This window comes from Fundulus heteroclitus, chromosome 12 (genome assembly GCF_011125445.2).
Source record: "Fundulus heteroclitus isolate FHET01 chromosome 12, MU-UCD_Fhet_4.1, whole genome shotgun sequence".
In the NCBI taxonomy this organism is placed as follows: Eukaryota; Metazoa; Chordata; class Actinopteri; order Cyprinodontiformes; family Fundulidae; genus Fundulus; species Fundulus heteroclitus.
In genome coordinates, this window is record NC_046372.1 from 33,031,602 (window position 1) to 33,053,629 (window position 22,028).

Consider the following 22,028-nt stretch of genomic DNA (forward strand, 5'->3'; position numbering starts at 1 on the left):
CAAAAGCTGACCAATGTTTACCCTCGTTTAGCTTCTTTTTGGGTTTGCTTAAATCTGAGAACTATAACGCCTAGAAGAAGCCGTTTCTCAGCGCTATCACGCACAATCTGCAGAATCGTTTTGTGTCGACGTTGGCATTGTAACCAGAAATAAATCTGTATATATTTTGGACCCGTCTAAATTTAGAAAACAGTTATTTATAAATCATGTATTTAATTTTCAGAAACATTGATACTTTTATTTTGCACCACTCTAGACATTCAGTGGAAAAATGTATCATTGCTGTAACCTTTAAGACAAAGGCTAACAAAAACACCATCATCATCAACATGGTGATTTCAAGTGATTGCATCACTGCAATGTTCTTAAAACACTAAATATGAACTTTGATAGCTTTGTTAAATTTTGCAATTTATTACTAATTTCTAGATGTTTGAAAGTTCAGGCTCCTCAGGTGCTAAGTGACCTCCACTTCTGCCTCCCTTTTGCCTTCATTTGGGTCCCCAACAACCATTGCCCCAATTCAGTTCCAAAATGAATCTCCGGTTTGGTCACACATAATAAAAGGACAATAGATTGGCAAATATATCTGCAAACAGCAAGCTGTAATTTATCATCTAAGATAACAATGACCAGAGCATGACCAGAGCACACAGGTGCCTCAAAACACATAAAAAATATCAGAAAAGCATACACAACTAAATAAAAACAATTGAATGAAATCATCACAGTGACCAATGACTGGAAGAGCAGTCTTTTAAACACATGCCACTTTTCATTTTTAGGTTTAATATAAGTATAGCACAATGTCAAAAAATCTGTCAAAAGATCAATATTTGCAGCTTTATGAGTCATGTAACAACTGGTTCAAAAGAATATTTAGACAGACAAGAAGACATCAGTGCAAAGATGAGATTAAAAGCTGTTTTAAAAAAAAACATGCCATACACACAAAATAATCTAATCAAATATTAAATGACAGCATTATATCACAGTTACAAGCCAAGAACCAACACACAGAGAGGAGCTAATAAAACCGCAGTCTGTTAACACAAGCTAGGTTTTGTTAAACCTTGTAGGTTTGTAACAAAAAAAATGTAACCAGTAACATTTGTAATTATCAGTATCAACAGTACATTAACTAAGTATTAAATATTTTAAAGTAACTTTAAAAGCATCTGAGATCAAAATAGAAGCTGTCTAACATGGCCGGACAAACCACATTCTTCACCCCCTGGATCAAGAGAGTGATATCAAGAGTTAATCATTTGTTTGTCAAGTTGGCAGCCAGAAAGTGGCCTTCAAAAAGCTGATGAGGACCAACCTGAAACGTCTTGTCCAGGTTGACTTTGTGCTAAACGTTCCTTTTGTCCTGACCACTAATGCTTGATCCAGAGCTTTCAACAAATCAAACATCTGACACTGCAAACGAACGACGTCATCCTGCTTCCTCACCTCGCTGTGTAAACAATCTGGGCAAATCTGTGAAGTTTTCGCACGGGCGGGCGAGGGCTTAGAAAGTTATGTCAGAGCCAAGAGAAACTGAGCCACCAGCCAATCAGATTACACGCATGCAAGGGTTGCCATGGTAAAGTTATACTCGAATAGTCCAGATATTATCATTTTACACATCACATGTGAGGCATAGCACGATACATCAAATGTATCCATTATGTCGCCAAGCCCTCACTGTGAGGTTTAGAAAGGAGGAGGATTTGATTAGATTAAGGAGAGCATCTTCCTTCTGCATCCATGAGGGCAACATGATCTGTTTAACGCATCAAGCATCTGCACACCAGAAATGATGCTCAGTGTTAAAGAATTATGCCAAAGACTCCTTATCAGTTTAATTAAAATTCTGTGTTTCTGAAACAGTAAAACTGACTCTCTGAAACTGCTTCTTGCCTCAAGCTGTTCTCATTTGTTTGTTTTGGCTGTGGGGCGCTGGATTTAATTATCCAACCTCAGTTAAAACACCAAAAAAAAAAAACCACGCAAGGCCTTTATTAAAATGCATGAAAGTGTGAAGTGAGTGACAGCCTGTCTCAGAGCGCTATTTTTGAGCCTGTCTTCTTTTTTTCCACTTCTTTTTTTTTTTTTTTTGCCTGTCTTCTTGAATCCAGAACAATAAAAAGACATCCCTGTGAACCCAAATACGTTACGTCAGATCAAATAAACTCACCAGTCGGGCAGGGATCCGTAAGGCGTCAGCCTAAAGAGATCCGTGTCCTCTTCCAGGATTTTTTCACTCTCTGCAGATGACTGGAGCCCTGTGGATAGGTGAATAACAGAACCCTAAAGCAAAACCTTATCATACACAACAATGATCACAACGTGCAATATGGTGGATCCACTCACGTTCAGGTGACCACGGCTCTGAATCCTCCAGCTCTGGTTGAGGTAAACAGAGATTAATTTAAAACCTTCTGCAGCTGTAAAATCCAGATATAATGTTCAATAGCTCTGTGGCATACGTGAAGCAAAAATGTTAAAATCTCTATTTTTAAACTTTTCTTTTATTAAGCCTAACATTGTACTGGATTGATGTACTGGATACTGTATTGTACTGGAATATTTGCATTTCTACATGAGTTATAACATGTTTTGCTCAGTAAACTTAAGCTTATAAATTTGTCCTTTTAAAGCAGTCGACAATTTGCGCATTCTGCGTTTAATTGGTCCATTATAGCAATACTTTATTGACTGAAACAGTATGTATAGCATTTCATTTTGCAGTATAAGTTGTCTTTGTTTTTATTTCATTACTAAAATCCTGTTTTTTTTGTTGTTGTTGTTGGAAAGCTGAGAGAGGGGTGCAAGTTGTGTCACACCGTCGGTCCATAAGATAAAACAAACAGGAGAATAATCTCTGTAAAAACAACAACACCCTCGTCGCTGCAGAAAAAGCATTGAAAAAAAATGTGTTTTTCACAGCACATGAAAGAGACAAATGACTAGGATTTGGGAGGGGCTGAGAAAAGAAGCTGGATTACTGTCGGATCTCATGAACAGAAGCGCCAGGAGACTTCAATACTCTTCTATTTTTGCCTCAGTAATACATATTTTGCCTGATAATCTCCATAGGGTCTGACATATTGACACAGTGAAATGTATTCAGTATTTGCATCTGTAAAAAAAACAAAAAAAAAAACTAGAGTAAGAGTTTCTTACCTTCTGGCTTCTTGTGAATCTGTCTGAACATGCTCCTGTACCAGTCTCTGGGCCTGTTCACGCTCTGGTGCACAGCAGGGAGGGAAACAGAGAGGGGAAATCTACTGGTCATGTTGTCGGATCACGTCGGTTTTCACAAGAAGTTCTGCTTTTTTGTCCTTTACCGATCTGGACGCGATGGGCATCCCGGTCTCATCGACTGGACCTATTCCTGAGAACTTGACAAGCCTCCCCTCGTTGCTGCGGGGCAAAGTGGAGGAGCCCTGGACTCCATTGGACAGTTCGGCTGAAACAAAGGCAGAAAGCAAAATTCACATAATCGTTTTGCTGGTTTGAACAGAGTTTACAGGTCCAGTTAGCCGTGAATGCCTGCACCTGCAGTCCTAAACATTTTGACACTAATCATTCACTTTCTCGTTTGATAAAATAAAAAGAATATGTGATTCATATAAGATTTGCAAACTTTACATCAAAACACATATACATTACAGCTTTTTTCTACACTTTAATCCCAGTTTTCCTGTTAAGATGATTATTTTTTAACAAAAGCTAAGGTTTAGAAAAACATTGGGGCAAATGGCACCATTCTGGAAATCTTGCTTTCATTTATATATGCCTCCTCTTGCTTTTTCCATCTAAAATTTTGTATAGTAAAATAATATGTTGACGTACTTTGACTTTGTAAAGAGCCTTGAGATGACATGTGTTGTGAATTGGAGCTATATAAATAAAATTGAGTTGAGTTGAATGTATAGATTTAAAACTTTTCAAACAATTTACCTTGTGACTGTGAAGGTCCATAGTACGAACCAAAGCTCAGAGTGCCTGGGCCTCCTCCGTTCAGCTCTGACCCCTTGAATAAACAGAAATATTTAAAGAAGTCTGTGTTTTGTATGGTAGGTTTTAGATTGTTAGGTGAACCAATAAGTGCTCCACAGGTGAAAGATGAAAAGGTTTCCCATTCAGATTAAAATTTGAATGGGAAAAAACCCTATATTATGTATTAAGTTACGGTAATACAACACACAATATGTAAAGTAGGCAATGCAACCTTTTTTCCACAAGGAGGAGCCCTTGTTTAAGCAATTCCTTTAACTCACATTTATTATGATCACAGATAATCACATTAACACGGCCTGCAGGCTGTAGCATACCTTGACAACCCCAGGTGTTGGTCCTCTGGAGCAAAAGGGGCTTAGCGGAGGAGTGGGGAGTCCAGGGGAGATGACCACCACTTGCTCCGGAGAATTCAGTATATGCTGGCTTGAAGAAACTTCAGGCTTCCCAGAAAGATGAGCCTGGGAGCCATTTGGATGGGCCGCTACTTCCGTACTTCGCTGCACACAGAGGAAATTAGAAAAATATGGATGAAAAAAAACAATATGCGATCTTTGCTCCGTGGTGTCTTCCTGTGGACCCTGGGTAAATAATGCTCTGTGGAAAGGTCGTGTGAACTTGTTAGCAGCCATTCTATTCTCCAGAGAATAACTGTCCTCTGTGGGGGGGGGGCCTGGGATGAAAAGACACTCACATTTATTTAAAGCACAAACAGTGGGAAGGGGTGTTTCACCACTTCCATCGTTTTTTGTCATTAGAACTGCAGAAAAGGCCGATATAGAATTTAATGAGCTCATTAACAAACTGTTCACAGGTCAGAGGGTGGAGCTGGGGTCCGACACGTCAGTGTGAGGATGAAAATGTCAACCTCAAAGTCCTTTGGTCTCCTAGGTGATCCTTGTCTTGCTCTCCCCGCCAATGATTGAGAATCTAAGCCCACCATTGAAATCAAGTGCTTTGGTCCTGTCTTTGTGTTGGTCCGAGGTCATGGGTAAATACCAGACCCTTAGCAACAGCTCCACTGGTATCTGCACTAAAAACACGTTGTTGTGACTCAGACTGTACTGACATGATTAACAGTAATGTTGTATTTTAATTTGACTTTAATGTTTCCACTCGGGTCGAATGCTGCGGACCCCCCAGAGTGCTGGAATGATTTGCAAACGATTGCAAAACAAATGATTCGTCATAGTCAGTGGACACCGAGATAGGCCCGCCTCTGCGATGTAGATAAATCTGAACTATAGATCCCACTGATAAATAATCCTGGCTGCTGGCTGGGACAGAAGAGCCCGATCAGGACACAGTTGCTGCCACTTAGTAAAAAGATGCTTTACCTGAGTCTGCATATGATCTGTTATGGTTCCTCTGTGCCAGAGATCAATCTTTTGCTCTCAGCATGAAGTATCTGTAAAGACACATAGTGAATATGTTAGGTTTGCTCGTGGTTGTGTTTTTTATTTACTTTAGTTGTGTGTGTTTTTTTCTTGTATGTTAGCGTGTGTGCCCGTGTACGTTTGACACAGTCCACAAATCCAACAGGTTTCCTTTAACATTACAACAACATTGTAATGTTGTTGCTGAAGTTAGGAAATGCTTTAAAATACTACATCTTGTGTGTTTCTTTATGGATTTACTGTAGCCTCTATGTAACTTTAAATGAATTCAGAAAAATCACACATTCTTTTTCAAATAGTGTCAAACCATTTAACAAAGCCTGAAAAGAAAATCAAAATACCTGATATGCCTTCTTTAGTCGATATACTTTGCATAAATTGCACACTGAATGAGAACAGAGCCTTTCCTGGGTGATGCCTTTCGTTCAAAATTTTAATGAAAAGTTATCTGGAGGTATTAAGACTGTATCTCATGTCTCTTTATATTCCTTTGTGTCTTTAAATAGGAGTAGTCTATTTTCGTGAGTAATAGGCCGAGGCTTCTCTATCATGAATCTACAATCTTCTCCCAGGCGCACTTGACAGCCGTTCCATTATCACATCCAACCAGCATCACGGCGGGGGAAGGTCAACGTCACCCAAGTTTCCCTCCAACAGAGGGAAAAAACCCACCCAGCATCAGAGGAGTGACTCACAGGCCTCCGTCATTTTTCCCAGTAATACTATTCCGTAATGAGCCCAATTTAAAGGGGTCGGACGATGGAGAAGGACAGCTCCGAAAAGTTATATATCAGTCCCGGTACCTGGTATTTCCACATCAAAAGGCGCGTTGACAGCGAGCAGGAAGCTCTTTCAGCTTCTGAATGAGGAGGACACCCGTAGAAACTAAATAGTCCATAATGACTTTGCAGGGAGGGAAACCACCGCTTCTACACCACCTCAAATCCCTGAACCAATACTGAATGTTCTTGAAGGGTTTTTAAAATCGGAGTAGCTAGATTGTTGTCAAACCACCGTAACTGAAAATAAAAACTTGGCAGGGTTGGTATAAGGATTGGACTTTTTTTCATTTTTTTTTTTCCACTGAAAGCTACTCGTTTGCTGCTTGGCCTTAAAGTGCGGACTGCGTGTTGGCCGGACTACTCCAGTCTCAAGCTGCGTGACACAGTTTGCGCTAATGTGTTTTCCATGTGGCATTTCCAGCAGAGTATCAGAGTTTATAATCGCTGCAGTTAGGACCATGAAAACTATGAACTCTCAGTCTCTTCTGTGTTTCTCCACACAATGACCGAATCAATGTTCCAGTTTACGAACAGCAGTGTCACACATTCGAATCATCGTCTTCCAATGAACTGCGTAGCAGGGGAAAAAAAAGATGACTGGGAGACTGTGACAACAACAATGGCATCAGTGCTCAGGCATGCCTATGGATTCATCATCCTCAGTCACAGCCGTTGAATTATCCATCCAACCGTGCAAACAACACCATTGCAAATAATGGCTTAAGCTCACATCCAGTGTGGTTTTACACGCTGCTCCGTGTTTATACCTGACCTCCTCTATGGTGGCATACAGTCATTCTAAAAGTCCTTTTGCCTTTGAGAACAAATGGCAGGATGAGTCATTTCCTAGCTCTTTGAATCGAAACGCATACTTCTCCATTCAGTCCCGAAATACAGGTCTATACAGAAACTACAGTGTCTTGCACAAGTATTTACACCCTTCACATAATTTTTTTTTTTCACATTTTGTTATGTTACTAAACGGAACTTCCAGCGTATTTTGTTCTCATTTTATATGATAGACCGACACAAAGTTTCTAATTGTGAAAAGGATACATGGCTTTCACAATTTCTTACAAATAACGTCTGAAAACGGTGACATGCATTTGTGTTTTCTATTTTGCTCTTTACAATATAGCTCAAGCTGTGGCAGATTAGACAGAGTGTCTCTAAACAGTCTAATTTTGCCACAGATAAAGTAAATTTTACTTCAGCTGAGCCGTAGCAACACATGAAGGTGCTTTGATCTCAGCCACTGAATCGTAGCTCAGGCTGAATGTGTAGTGTCGTCCTGCTGGAAGGTGAACCTCCATGCCAGTTTCAGGTCTTACTCATCATCTGACAGGTTTTCCTCCAGCATTTTCTCTAATCAGCTTCGTATCAACTTGGTTGTGGTGTAATTAAATATAAACACAATTCTTTTTTTTCAAGGCAGTGTAGATCATAACAGTCATCACATTTGATCCGTGCCTATCTCTGTGAAGGCCTTAAATAAATGCTCACGTGCTGAAGCAGAATTAATGAGGCTGACTGAAGGAATACGGTTATATTCAGTCATATTCCTCAAATTAGAATATGCGTTTTGACGAGGCTCATTTGTGAAAAGTATCTCTTGAAAACAATTACGTTTGAGCAGGTATTAAACGCACTCTTCGTTAAGACAATATTTCTATATGTTTTTTATTGGTCTGATGTAATATTCTAATCTTAAATGGCCGTTTTTAATGAACTAAATTTCACCAACGTTCCTGAAAACCCAGCAAAGAACCAAAATAATAAAAAGGAAGACATCCCAATTAGATTATTGTTGTTTCATGGGTAAATTGTGCAACTATATACATCTAACTTAACTTAGGAGGGTTCACTGATGTTCCTTTTCAAATCAACTAATAGCTTTATCAACATTAACAGAGTTACCTTAGTGCTCACTGCATTGAACTCGGCTCGTAAGACAACCCTCAAAGAAGCTATTGCAAAAACACTCTCAAAGGTATTTGATCGATGACAACCTTTCTGTAATGTCTTTATTTATTTGACATACGTGTTCCTGTGTTTTATGCACGCTTAGCGTTTCATTCTTTTGCAACAAAATAGCTGATCTGTTTTACCTCGCATAGTAGCCTAGAAACTTGAGTCATAACAGTGGCTCTGTCTGGCTGTTCTTGGAGGCAACAAAAAAATCCAAACCAAGAACTGCTTCAACCCCTCACGCACGCATCCCGCTTTGAAAGCTGCAAACAAGATCCTACCTAATAAGGAAAATCCAGAGAGGATATTAAGCGAGAAAAACCTGATTCAGAAGTCTGGCTGCCTGGGTTTCTTCTGAAATGCTCGGATCATTCTTACGTAATTATTGAAACCGAGCTCGGGAGGCATTTTTATGCTTCCACACAAAGACCGGGTTTTAGGAGCTGGATGCAATCCCTTTGAAATGTGAACGTCATAGTTCACATATTTACAAGCTGCACCCCCCGCAAGGTGAGAGGTCCATTATCACCACCAGATCGGACTGGGGGTGGAAGAAAAACACAACCATAAAAGGCCCCATGCGTACCTTGGAGAAGGAGATGATGTTCTGTTTCAGACATGTTTTCACTCTAACTGGATTTTTAATGTTCCCAGCGTGCTTCATATCTGCTTGTGTTTCACATTCAGCTCGGCTCAATGCAGCTGAGGACGTGGGAAATCAGCATCTGCAGACTTTGACATGGAAATCTTTGCATCTGTCCCCAGAAAATAAACTAAAAAATGTCAAAGAACTGAAGCAGATGTTTCTCTGTTTCTGGTGCAAACAAAACTGCGCTGAATAAACCAAATGCGCTCAAGTTACTTTTGTCAGGCGTGGGTTTTTTTTTTTTTTTTTCTGTCTTTCCCTCTCCTTTTCGCTTGTTTACATGGGCTGGTGAAAAAGTAATATCAGAAGTTCCTGAACCAAAGCTGACCAACTCAGCAGCTCCAAGGTCATGAACCTGACCACACCCATTCAGTTCCTGAGAAAAACAATGGGAGGTTTCACCCCTGACATTAACAGTAGCACAACCAGATTCTACTCATTTCTAATGGGAAAACCTACAAATAGACACAAGTCACACATCAAAGAGCTCTTATCCGACACCGGAACAGAAAAGATAATGACTAAATTCTCTGTTTTCCACCGGAGGAGATCCTCCGGTCTCAGTGAGAAGACCATGACCCAGATGGATTCTCTACTCAGTCACACACACACAAAAAGGGACTTGCTTCTTTTTCTTGTGATCAACATAGCTGTCCAGTTGACAGCCAGCTAAACAGCGGCAGCGGCAGGCCTGACCCCTCCGCTGCTGCGATCAATACCAGCTAAGACATGATTTGTGGTCGGAGGCTGGATCGCCCTGTTGTTCTGCCAGGGAGAAAGGACCTTAATGAAACTGAGCAGCATTCATCAGCGCATGGTTAGCCGTCTGCCCGCAGGGTGGTGAGCGGAGTTAATCATTGACTCCAGAGGGTGGGAGCGGGTTAAGTTGTGCTTACATCCACAAAATAGTCAACCTCACACTGGCAGCCTTGAAAAGTAGTGATGTCCTTTGAACCTTTCCACATTTTATTATTTTACAGCCAGAAACTTCAATGTCTTTTACTGAGGTTTTATGTGATGGACTGACACCAAGTGGTGCATAGTCGATGGAAATGAATACATAGTTTTCACATAAAAAAGTAAAATCAGAAAAATCTGTTTTTTATTTGTTATTTAGTCCTCTTTACTCTGATATCCCTGAATAAAACCCAGTGCAACTGATTGCCTTGATGTCGTTTAACCTCACCTAATCAGTGACTAGATGTGATCTTTGTGCAGTTTGATCTCAGCGTAAACTCAGCTGTTCTGTGAAGGCCTCAGAAGTTCGCTGTCGAACATTAGTGAACATCAAAAGTAGGTCAAATTCATTGTGACATACACCAGAATTATATTTAAAAAAAAGGCTCTGAGTGCAGCAAAGGGTGATTATACAACATGTGGACTCACGGGGGGCTGAATATAAATGCGTGGCAAACCTTTCAGACAATTTTTTTTGCAAAAAGTGATTTGAAAGCCATGTACCACTTTCCCTCATGTTCATAGCCAAGCAGCACTGTCTAGCACCTATGATCAAAAAAATAAAAAAATAAAAATTTGAAGTTGGTGAGCGTAATCTGACAAAGTGTGGAAAAAGAAGGATGGGTGTGAATACTTTTGCAAGGCACTGCATGTTGGAGTCTAAGACGTGTCACATTTATAGGGCCAGCCAAATCTTATCACACCTGTGAGAGCGTAGATTTGCTTCTCCGCGACGAGTTACGTAACAGGGCCATAAAACCCTGCAGCCCTGGACTTAAAACGTGCAGAGAGTGCTAATTACAAGCACATTCGTTGGATAAATAAATGGACGTTTCATAAACACAATAAATGAGTCACCGTGCAGCTACGCGAAGGGTCAGATCCGTGAGGCTGATCACACAACTGAGTTTCCCTTTTTCAGAGCTGCAGATGTTCAGACGGAGCCCATACAAGGCCCTGCAGCTGTGAGTTTATTATATGTAGTTGTGGTCGGCTAAGGGGGGGGGGGGGAGGGGGAGATACACAAATTTATCAGGGAGAGAAGTGTTTCACCTCCATGTATGGTGCTCCTCTGGCCCGAGCAACAGGAGGGGTCTGCGTGCTTCTTGTCAATAGAGAGAAAACGTGTTCCCAGAAGAAGCTCCAGGCCCGTAAATCACAGCCTCTTTTTTTTTTTTTTTTTTTTTTGCTTTTCGTCAGACTGAAAAGCTTCAGATTATCAAATAGGGTTTGATATCAGACAAACTTATCCTGAGTAATTACAATCAGCAATGTTGAAACTATCAATGTGTTATTTTAAGTGAAAAAAAAGGGAATCCAAATCCAAAGTGGAAAGATTAATTTCCCACCTACGCCCAACCCACAGTTAGCTTGTGCCACTCCGGGCTGCAGGATTTGCCATCAAGCGTTTACAAGAACTGGCAACGCTACTCTCACATTGCTGCGAGGAATTTTGCAGCAAAGATGTTTTCCTGAGAGTTATTTTAATTCAGCTACACTGGAGAGTCAGCGAGCGGGAACGGCCTAGTTAACGTAACACCACAGCAGCTCAACTGGATTCAGGCATGGACTTTGACTAGACCAATCAAAGTGGTGGTCTTAAAGGTGGTGAGATTTCTGGTTATTGTCCTGCTGAGTGAAACAAGTGGGCTTAAGCTTGTGATCAGGAACTAATGGAAGCACATTCTCTTTTTATTCTACTAGGGAGCTGAGTTCATGGTTCCATCGATTACAGCTGATCCTTCGGGTCCTGAAGCAGGAAAGGAGTCCCAGACAATACCAGACGCTACCACTGCCATCACTGTGTGATATTATTTACCAAAAACGTGTTCATTTGTTACCAGACGCATATCTTTCCAAAAAGTTTTACTTTTTTTGTGTCGTTTCACAGAATTTTTATTTTGTTTCACTTGGATTCTTGAGAATCATCAATAAGTTTTAAATGTGAGATTTGTGGGTTTATTTTGTGTTTCCCCCTTCGAATATTCCCATTTTCACCAAGGTTCTTTCTTTTTGCTGATTCATGAATTTCAGTGCAACAAAAAACTGAAATAAAATATCATCTCTAATGCCTTATTACAATACTGTAACCCTCATCAGATTTGATTTCATCAAAATAATATTATTTGAGATCACTTCTCAGTTAAACACATGTGCAGTCTGAAAGTCAGAGCATGGGAAAGTACCCTCAGAGGGCAAAAAAAATGTCCTAAATCCTCACGCCTGTCACTTTGCATCCTCGGAGCTGAGCGCAGGGCTGTGGATATGAGCCTCGGCAGCTGGACCCACAGTAATATGACAAAAGGAGTCACAAAGAGAGTCAGGGTCAGCTGTGAAAATCACCCCGACAGTCTGGGGCCCATTAGGCTGAAAATCTCCGGCAGGATGGGAAAAGGAGGGAAATATTTCCGCTCCCTGGCACCATCATGTTTAATCCTGGTTACTGTATGTTTCTATGAAGGAGGACGTATTGGCAGACGATGTCCATTAATTCCATGCATGTGCATCGTCTCTCCTTCCAGCAGCAGAGGTGCACAGATTAAACGTGATGCCCTGTTTTCACACACAGTGCTAAGACACCAAAACCCACGAAACCCCTGAATGGTCAGGCAGGTTACTCGACTCACTCCTCAAACCACCAGAATATGTTTCTATTCATCCAAAAAAAAAAAAAAAAAACGTACAATCACCTGTTTATGTATTCTTTTTAAATCCAGGGATTTCACTCACCTCCCTGTCGGGATGGACCCGTGAACTCACACGTCTCTCTCCGTCCGCCTCAGCTGTGCACGGACACCTCGCTGCAGACCGGCTCTCCCTCTCTCTGACTCCTCAAACTGGCCAGGACACACAACCCCTCTCACACTCCTGGCCCTTGTTCTAGCTGCCTCCGCGGAGGACTTCCCGGCTGACAGCCATCGCCATAGCAACCCGCTTCAGCACTATGTTCAGAATACCCCCCCCTTCAGCGCCTCCTGGCCTGTCAGTTCCTCCTCTTAGCATTGTTGCGATGAGGTGATATATTTGGAGGAAGGGGTTAACCGAAGGGGAATGCAAATGGCTCATCACCTTCACCTCCCAGAACGCTGCTCCATGACTCCCTGATGTCCCGTCCTAACTTTATCTCCCTCATGCCTCACTCTCCTTTTGTAGACGTGTCTTTGTGTGTGTTTGTGTGTGTGTGTTTGTGTGTGTGTTTGTGTGTAGGCAAAGACCAGGTCCCTGTCCGGCCAAAGGCCTGATAGGCGAAGAAGAGCCCCTTCTGTTCCTGCTGGAGATCTGGAAGTGTTTCAAGGTGATTACTCTATCCCACAGAGTCAAGCACTGACAGCACAAGTCTTACAGGCTGGTTTCCCATGATCACACACACACACCGACGCACACACACACACACACACACACACACAGTCACACAGACAGACAGCAGCTGTAATTTTGGATGCCAAAGTCGAGAAAACAGCTCAGAGCCCGGTAGATGTTTGCCCTGGTGAAGGCAAATTATTCAAAGCAGGAGATGCGTTCTGTGCACAGATAAGTCAGTCAAATTTCAGCTCTGATCGCCAGTTGTCACGGCGTGCAGCCGACAACGGCCCAAAAGAGGCACAAACTGCTCGTTTTGTGTTCGCTCCCTGTACAAATTAAAACCAGGATTTCCAGTTTGCCCACAGTTCTTGCCAGTGACGACTAAGCCAACTTACTGACTAGCTCTGGCGCTGACTCTGCAGGCGACTATGAGAGACAGTTACATCTGGCTGGATTGTGTGTGTTTGAAAAGGGAGGAGAACATTTGCCAAGGCAGCGGTGTGCAAAGTACTTGGCACATGGGAATGTTTAAGAGTACGCGCGGGTAACAACAATTTGAATTTTTAAAAGGAATATAATTTTTCTTTAAATTACAGGATAAAAAATAATTTCATGTGATATTTATTTTTCTAGGACTAAAGTATGCAATGAGAATTTTACTGAAAAGAACAAAGTATTTTTAAAAAAAGGCCCCTTATGTTAACCTCTTTTTTTTTTCTTTTTTTTCTTTTTTTTAAAGAATGCACTGTCCTGAACTTTTTGGGTCAATTCTATTTTCTCGCTCTTGAAAAAAACGTTTTTGTCTGTTCTCAGTTACAAGAATGAGATATGGGTCAGTTTCTCTTCAAAAAGTCTTTGTGCATTTAGCCTGGTTTAATGGGTGTGTGTGCCTGGGTCTGCTTTGGAGTAAAAGTTGTTGTACATACAGGAGGGAACAAACTTTGTTTTCTACCTAAAGTTTTACATTTTAAGAAAATGTTAACCCAAAAATTATTTTTAGTTGTCCATCTCCAATGACTGCCATTGCCAGTGGGTCACGTTTTCACTAAATTTAACTGGTGGTCACAGGCTGCACAAAATCCTTTTCAGGACCCTAAATGGCCCATGGACCGCTGTAACCTGTGGACACCCCTGGTTTAAAGTTACCTGCTAGACCTCAATTATCAAACTCCCTTTAAATATAGTTTGTCACATATAAAACCAAATGTCACGGTTGATTCTTTGGTTTATTTGCCAGTTCTTGTTAATTTTGCTTTAATTAAGATCAAATCTATTCTCCTAATAATGAGTTTTTACATGCACATGTCTCTAGTGACATCAGTTTAAGCATTCTGGTTATTTCATTCCTCCTAATTTGTATGTTGCAAATCAATTCCTCCCTTTAAGGTGTTCACTTGTGTTCTGTACTAAAACACTTAAGCCAAATGTGAGAACACGGCTTGAATTTCAAGAAATTTTGACAACAATAAAACATGTGGTGGCTATTTCTGAAAAGAACTTGGTTAGAATAAAATGACTTCATTATAAAACATCTTGACCATTAATTTTGAGTCCCGTTGTTATAAAAACCATGAGACCAGGTGGACCACGTGTTCAGTTAAGATGATTTTCAAAATCTAAGGACGTTTAAAGAAGAAATGCTGCATCAGCTGTTCTGCCAAACATTATCAATTACAACAAACATAAAAAAGCCAAATATGATCTGACCGTTTTATTTCTAAGCTTATACAGGTATCTAAATCAAAAACAGCATTCTTCTAATTTTTAATTCTTCTAAATATTAATAGTATGCCTGAATTTCAAAATAAAGGCACATCTTTAAATATGACGATATAGATAGATTTTTTAAATTTTGCATCAATTGGGTTGTAAATCATCAATATATCGATGTGGATCAATGTTTTTTACACCCCTACAAAATACCAATCAGGTGGAAACAGTAACACTGGAGAATAAACAGAATCATACCTCTAAAAAGACCAATGTCTTTGTCAGCATTTCTCTCTCCTTTAACCATCCCCTAATGTATCCATCATGGTTTGAGATGCCTCAGGGTCATGACCGAAAGGGAACAAAAATCCTTTAAAATCTACGTAGAAACCTGCAACACTTGCAGTCAGGCCCGTATTAAGACAATGTGGTGCCCCTGGGCACTATACCTAAAACCCCCCCCCCCCCCCCCTCCCCCCTTACCCGTGCTGTCCTCCGGTCAAAATCATCAGACATAATCAAAGGGATTTCTGTAATGTAATTTACTATTTACTAACTTACACAACTACATGTAGGCATATGAGCAGTGAGCAATATTCAAATATCTCATTTTAAAATGTTAAAATCAAAAAAATCTTGATTTATTTATCATTTATTAATATTGTGACATCAGTGTTCACAAAACGAATAATGCATGGTCTTTCAACAATTTTAAGTAAATAATATAACAATTTATGAAAAATATATTTTTAAAGCATGTGTCATGTGGTCCCCCCCCCATGGTTGGTGCCCCTGGGCACTGGCCCACTGGCCCTTATGGATAATCCGGCCCTGCTTGCAGTCATTTAATGAACTGAAAGCCCTGGGGAACAATCTGGAGTCTAGGATCACTGTGTTCAAGTTCCTCTTTATGTACTTTTATTACATTTTCATGCAACTGGCTATCCTGTTTCGTGATCATTATGCTGATGCTGCTGTATTGGTAAAGAGATCCTCGCTGTCAATGGGACAGCCTGGTTACTAAGTAAAAGAAATGAATGAATGAATGAATGAATGAATGAATGAATGAATGAATGAATGAATGAATGAAAATCTTGCTCTTTCCTCATGGTGTTTACTACACCAGCTGATCAACTGAATAATTATTGTCATTGACCCAAGCACATATGTAGAATAATGAAGCGATTTCATTGCCCAGCTGTGTTTTAATGGTTTGAGTACGTCTGGATGTGGAAAATTACCACTCACACACTGTAGGCAATCTATTTGTTTGTTTGTCATCATGCTGGCTAGCTTCATGCTGAAACTAGAGGACTCAGGCCTTTGAATAATTCAGCGCTGTGGCCTGGTAGAGCAAAGCCTGGGGCAGATATCCACTTACTGGGCCTGTGCTGCTCAAAGGGTTGTTTTTACCGAACACTTCAGCCTCTACATGATGGGCACGCCGGGTAATAAAGCCTCCCAGGAGGAGGTTCGCTTCTTGACGTGCGTCCTGCTGGAGCAGACTTTCACCCTGCGGTGACCACATCTGACAACCTGCCAGTCTGCAGCTACGTGAGGTAACCACGCAGGAGGACGCTGGGAGGTTTGGCTATCCGAGCGGGCGTTTACGCGGTCTGTCTGTAAAGCCAGCACACGAGCTCCTCTTCTCCAGCTCCGTTTGAAAACACAGGCAACTGAGACAGGAGGGAAAGTGATGCTGAATCTGGGGCTTCAACGCGCCGGCTGGGTTCCAGCAGACCTTTTGCTGCGCCGTAAAGCACAACCGCCGCTCTGTGGCACAGAACCGGGACGCTCCTGCCAAGCCTTGTTAAAATGACAACAGCCAAATTCCAGTGAGCAAGCAAACCATGACATAAACTGCTTATGTAATCGAAACCTTCATCACTTGCTGATTATGTCCTGGGGCTTTTCTCTTTTTCAATATATTTCTTATTTACATCACCAAGTTGTCTGAGACAAGAGACAGCACGTCCATAGAAATCACAGGATGACGCTATCATCCGATGCAGATATATCTACATAAAGCAGTGTACAGGGAGATTTAATCAGAATGTAAAGAAACCATAAGAAACTGTTTGTTTTTTGCAGAACATTAAACATCTGGGGGGATTTTTTCTTTTGATTTTTTTTTTTTTTTTTTAGCAAAAACAGCAGTTTTGGATCACAATCGCTGACATTTTCAACAAATTCACCAATTCTCTTGTGCCTGTATGCCTGTTTTCCAGATCCTGTCCGAAACTGTGTTTGGACACATTTGCAACAGGTCCAGCCTGAAACAGGAGAACGTCATAGTTCAGATAAGGATCTGGTGATAACCTGCTTCAGAGCTGCAGATGTTAATGTGGTAAAAATCCACCTCGCGTCACGTGTGACTGCAGAGAAGTCGCTCAACAACATTGTGAACATGCCTGAGAAAGCATCTGAAAAAGCACCCAGCAGCTGGCCTGTGACGAGCTTTATCTTTCCTATCAGCAGGTTTCCCATCAGAGAAAAGGATTCTAAAGCAGTCTCAGTGATTACATAGGTAGGAAAATCAGAACTAGAAAGTGATTTAAAATCTGCTTCCCAGTCAGTCTAACCAGTCTGTAGTTTGTCTTAGGACAGGAGGCAGGAGTCGTACAGTACTTACAGACGAGCGCCGGCTGCGCAGCGATGTCTCCGCGGCTCTGCAGACGAGAGGAAGTGAATGAAAAGGAAGGAGTGAACCTCACCACCACTCCTCTCTCCCTGTCTCTCCCTCCTCCTTTTTTTTCTTTCTTTCTGAGGACAACAGGATGGCTTTTATCTCGGCTGAATGATTCAGCTTGGGCTCTGAACGTCTGAATGTTTGACTGGCTGTCCGTGGTCATGCACACATACGTGCGCGCGGGCCTGTGTTTATCGTGTGTGAGCTTGTACTTTAAAGCTCATCAGGGAGAAGGCGCTCAGTAATAGTTTCCATCCACAGCTGGAAATAATAGAGATTCCCATCCAGGCACAGGCTGCACTGGAACCACCCTCCAGTGTTTTACATGCTGCCGAGAGGGGGGAGTCCATTTCAATGACCGTCCTAATAAATAGGCCTAAATGACACACATGTTATAGTAGCCCGGTATATGTCACTGTCTGGGCTTTTTGCGCATGTCTCGTTTGAACTGAGTCTGGACAGTTGTCTAGAGCAAAGGAACAACCTTTTACTGAGAAGTAGAGCCTCAGTTCTGTTTACCCATATAGCACAGAGAAGACATGTCACCTCAAGGCGCTTTGCAAGACAAACAAGTCCAGTTCATGTCCAGAAAGATCAATTCAATTCTGTCTATTCCAACCTGGTCGTAGTTACAAAGCTATTGTAATGTAGTCAAAATTCGGTTTCAAATGCCAGTTGGCAGATGGTTATCTGTGTAAGGAAACCCAGCTGACTGCATCCAGTCATTGACTTTGCACCAATCCCTCTTCCTGAGCAAGTATGTGGCGACAGTGGGAAGGAATGCCCCCCTTTAGCCTCCAGCAGAACTAGGCTCAGTGTGGCCAACCATGCGCCCTAACCAGGACTGGGACTGAAAGGAAATAGCAAACACACAAGGGCAAACAAGGGCAGAACTGGCCCTGGTCTGGGAGTACTTTACGTTTAATAAAAAATCTGAGGACAAGCAGTTTTAATGACAGCTTCACCAGTGGGTTTGAAAAACACAGCCAAACAAACAATTGCTGAGCCAGCACCACTATCTATGGTATGGAAAATAGAGTACATATCATACCTGTAAAGTAAAGGCGAACACTAATATAAACTTAATTACCTCCGTAATGGCAATGATAATATAACATCTTTATTCACTTCCATGTTATGTTCAATGGCATCGGCTTAATTCTGCGCTCCTTTAAAATTCATCATCAGATTTTCCAAGTTCCAAGTTTGAAAATGAACAGGAAGCCCGTCCCCGAAGTCTGAATTACAAGTGACCAAATACGGTTGACTTGTATCTCATTAGACCACGTCCCATTCACAGGATGGCACAACTAAATACATTGTTATTGGCTTATATAACTAACAGCAAAAAATAAATAAAAAATTGCTAACAAAAAACACAGATAAGCAAAAATGTATTTTGCGGGTCCAGGTTGTGACTTCTGAGGTAAATGTTACACAGAAGTATCCGCCAACATTTGCTCCAGATTAACTGTTGTCTATTCTAGTTTCTACTAAGGCTCCCTAAAATATTATGAGCCCCTGATTTGAGTAGTTTTTGACCACAGCAAATATCAACGTAGTTGAACAGTGTACCTTCTTTGCTGCTTGTGCATCACAGGTCATCTTCCATCAGTTCATCTGCCTTGGATTCACCTCGTAACGCACCACTAGTGCTACACAAACCACAGGTTTAAAACCACGAGTTGATCTACTGATCCGCTGCCTTACATTGTTCATCTGCACATCTATCAAACTATTCCTCACCAAGCTTTGTAATAAAAAGGAAGCTGACACATTCATACCTAAAACACATTTAATTTCAGTATGTCAGTACTTACCGTCTCAAAACACAACCGAAGAGCCAAAACCTCCTGAGGAAATGTGACGTGTCTGTTCAATGTCTGAGTAGTTTATCTGCGAATTCCCACTCTTAGGATTCCTTCACAAGGAGATCAGAGGCAGCTCGGCTCTGCAGTCCAAGATAAATATTTAACAGGTAGACGATGTGATCAGACCAAAGGTCACACTTCTGTCCATTCGTCTGGAGCTCATCTACAAGTCCAACAAGTACAGTTTGAACATAAACGAAGGGGAGTAGAGGTCAATAGTCATTACTCACTCATGGAGAAAGACTTGTAAATGTCTCTTCTCTGTGACAAGCAGCAGTTTCTTAAAAGCTTGGGGGGGGGAGGCATTGTGCCAAAAACATCAGAACTGCTGAGTGTTGTAGGGACATGCGCACCAACAGTAGTACCACACTGCCCCTCAGTGGTTGTAATTTGAATCGCATGTCTCGTGATTATTTGTATCAGAGACAAAGACAAGGGTTGCCAGAGTTGAAGCGTGAGTATGAATCTGTGGCAAAAATGGGCCAGAATTAAAGTGAATTAAAGATGGACATATTCACTGCAAAAATATCAATTGCATATCATAAATGTTTTAGTTATATAATCATGGTGCCTTCACGGTTACCACTTAAGGAAAGTCATTTTACTGTTGTAATATTGATTGAAGTGCATCTATTCACAAGAATAATTTGAAAGTTGTTGTTTTTTTCTAAATGATGTAATCAAAAACTCACATATTTAAGGGCCTTCTCTTCTTTTATACAAAGCTTCAGTTAAGTGTGGTTGTTAAGGTCCCTAAAGAGGATATCATCTCAGGATGAGGTCTGGACTTTGACACCTACATTTATTTATTTTATTTTTTTAATCATCCTGTTGTGGATTTGCTGTTGGGCTTATAGGATATTGGTCCTGTAGATGACCCAGTTTTGGCCAAGCTTCTGCTGTTGGACACAAGTGATGGAGGTTTTGGGTTTTCAGAGGACTTCAGTGGGTTAATTCAATGTCCGCTCCTGGGAGGTTCAGCTACCGGTCTGAATGTTTTCCACTGTGAATAATCTTTCCTGTGGAAACAGTTTGGAGATACCGTAGCCCTGCTGACCTGTGGGTTCCCAGCTGCTGCCAAAAAGGCTTTCATTCCTTCAATGCACTGTGACCACCGCAGTGGACAGTCATCTGTTGTATGTCTGTCTGGATCCATGAGCCTCTTCATTTCACTGTATTAAACACACACTGCTACCCTCTGGTCAGTCAGTGTAATTACACTGAAAAATCAATTCAAAAGCAGCCCAGCCAAAAGCGCAGAGTGCTTCAGGGATAATTTTATAGTGATTCTGTACTATTAGACGTTTACATGTTAGAAACATACTGGTTACCAAGAACTGCATAGGATCAATACAACTGTGAAAGTCTTGAAGTTTTGATCTGTTATAAAAAAAACAAAGCAGACCTTTTGAATATTTTTAAATTCACTTCTCTGAAGCGCATCCCATTCTGCAGCCCGAAAACACCCCCACCTCCAAACATGTGGGGTGTACATGCACAAAGATCAGATTTATAGATTGTGATTTTTTACCAAAAGATCAACAAACAACTAAAAATCAAGGATTCCTTCCTTAAAGCCAATGTAGTGAAGAGGGATTTTAATGCAGCTACTTGTAGTGTGAGAAAGAGAAGATGAATTCAGCTTTTTCTTAACGCACATACAGCAAATCACGAGCCAGCCTGTATTTAATGAAATATTCAGCACTGGATCAAATGTTGATGATGCAGATCTGTCCTTGCATCACCAGCAGCAGTTGGGCTTCTGAATTAATTTTAACCGTTTACGTGGCTGCACTGAGAACACCCACTTTATGTTGGATCTGGTATAATGAGTACTCTGTAAATAATAATGAATTAGCTAATATTGAGTGTTATGATAAACCATTAACTGTTTTAAGAGCTTTCTGGATGTCAAAATTTGCTGAAATGTTTAAAAATAATATAAGAGCATTCTGTCAAATGTTGACAGACATTCAGAGATGACAGTGGGCTTTAAAATATTAGTCATAAAATAATTTATATTCTGAATCTTTGGGACACGGTTTACGTTGGATAGGAGTTTGTTGTAGCTAAATCTAAAAAGTCCATCAACAATAATTTAAAGGGACTTGGCAAAAGCGGCTTTTCTGGGTAAAAGGTCAGATCTATGTGCTTTTACTCACAACAAAGTGAATACACTAAGTGTGGAAGTGAGTTCATTTCACATCCAAGATGGGGAATCAACTTCCAATATTTTTGATAATTATTCTGGTAGCATAAGAAAATCAACTTAAGAGATTCATGCTGTATAAACTGTCCCTTTTAAGAGCACATTTTACATAATTAATAATAAAAACATTCTTGATCTGACAAATGTACTCCCTAGAGAAGGAATTTAAAGAAATACACTCCATTTTATTCACATACACACAAAAATATCAGAAACCCAGAAGTTCTCACGTTGAACAAGCATCATGTTTCCATATTCGCAGCTTTAAAAGCTCCTTTTTTGATTTAGACTTAGACTTAGACAACTTTATTTGTCATTTTGTATGCACAGAGTGTGTACAGAACGAAATTTCGTTGCATACAGCTTGTAAATTACAGTAAATTACAGTATAAGGTGCAGCAGTGATTTAAAAGTAAACAATTGAAATGTAAACAATGCAGGAGAAAGAGACAGTGTGCGATCACAGTGTACAGGTGAGTATTTTTAAA

The 22,028-nt window shown here is 40.8% G+C and overlaps 1 protein-coding gene across 7 annotated transcripts in view; it reads right to left on the reverse strand.

The window, feature by feature from the left end:
• The window catches only part of sorbs3 (sorbin and SH3 domain containing 3), a 36,947-nt gene extending 19,441 nt beyond the window's left edge, over nt 1-17,506 (reverse strand). For 4 of the 7 annotated variants that reach the window (XM_036144477.1, XM_021316921.2, XM_021316922.2 and 1 more), the window contains exons 1-8: nt 12,489-12,642; nt 5,346-5,416; nt 4,326-4,508; nt 3,952-4,024; nt 3,336-3,457; nt 3,172-3,235; nt 2,359-2,391; nt 2,183-2,270 (exon numbers count right to left, since the gene is read on the reverse strand). In XM_036144477.1, coding sequence (XP_036000370.1) covers nt 2,183-2,270; nt 2,359-2,391; nt 3,172-3,235; nt 3,336-3,457; nt 3,952-4,024; nt 4,326-4,508; nt 5,346-5,357 — 575 coding nt within the window. In that variant the 5' untranslated portion in view covers nt 5,358-5,416; nt 12,489-12,642. Of the gene's footprint in view, nt 1-2,182; nt 2,271-2,358; nt 2,392-3,171; nt 3,236-3,335; nt 3,458-3,951; nt 4,025-4,325; nt 4,509-5,345; nt 5,417-12,488; nt 12,644-17,403 lie in introns of those variants that run through there. The other 3 variants (XM_021316919.2, XM_021316920.2, XM_021316915.2) reach the window with 2 other exon arrangements.
• Nucleotides 17,507-22,028: the final 4,522 nt, after the last annotated feature.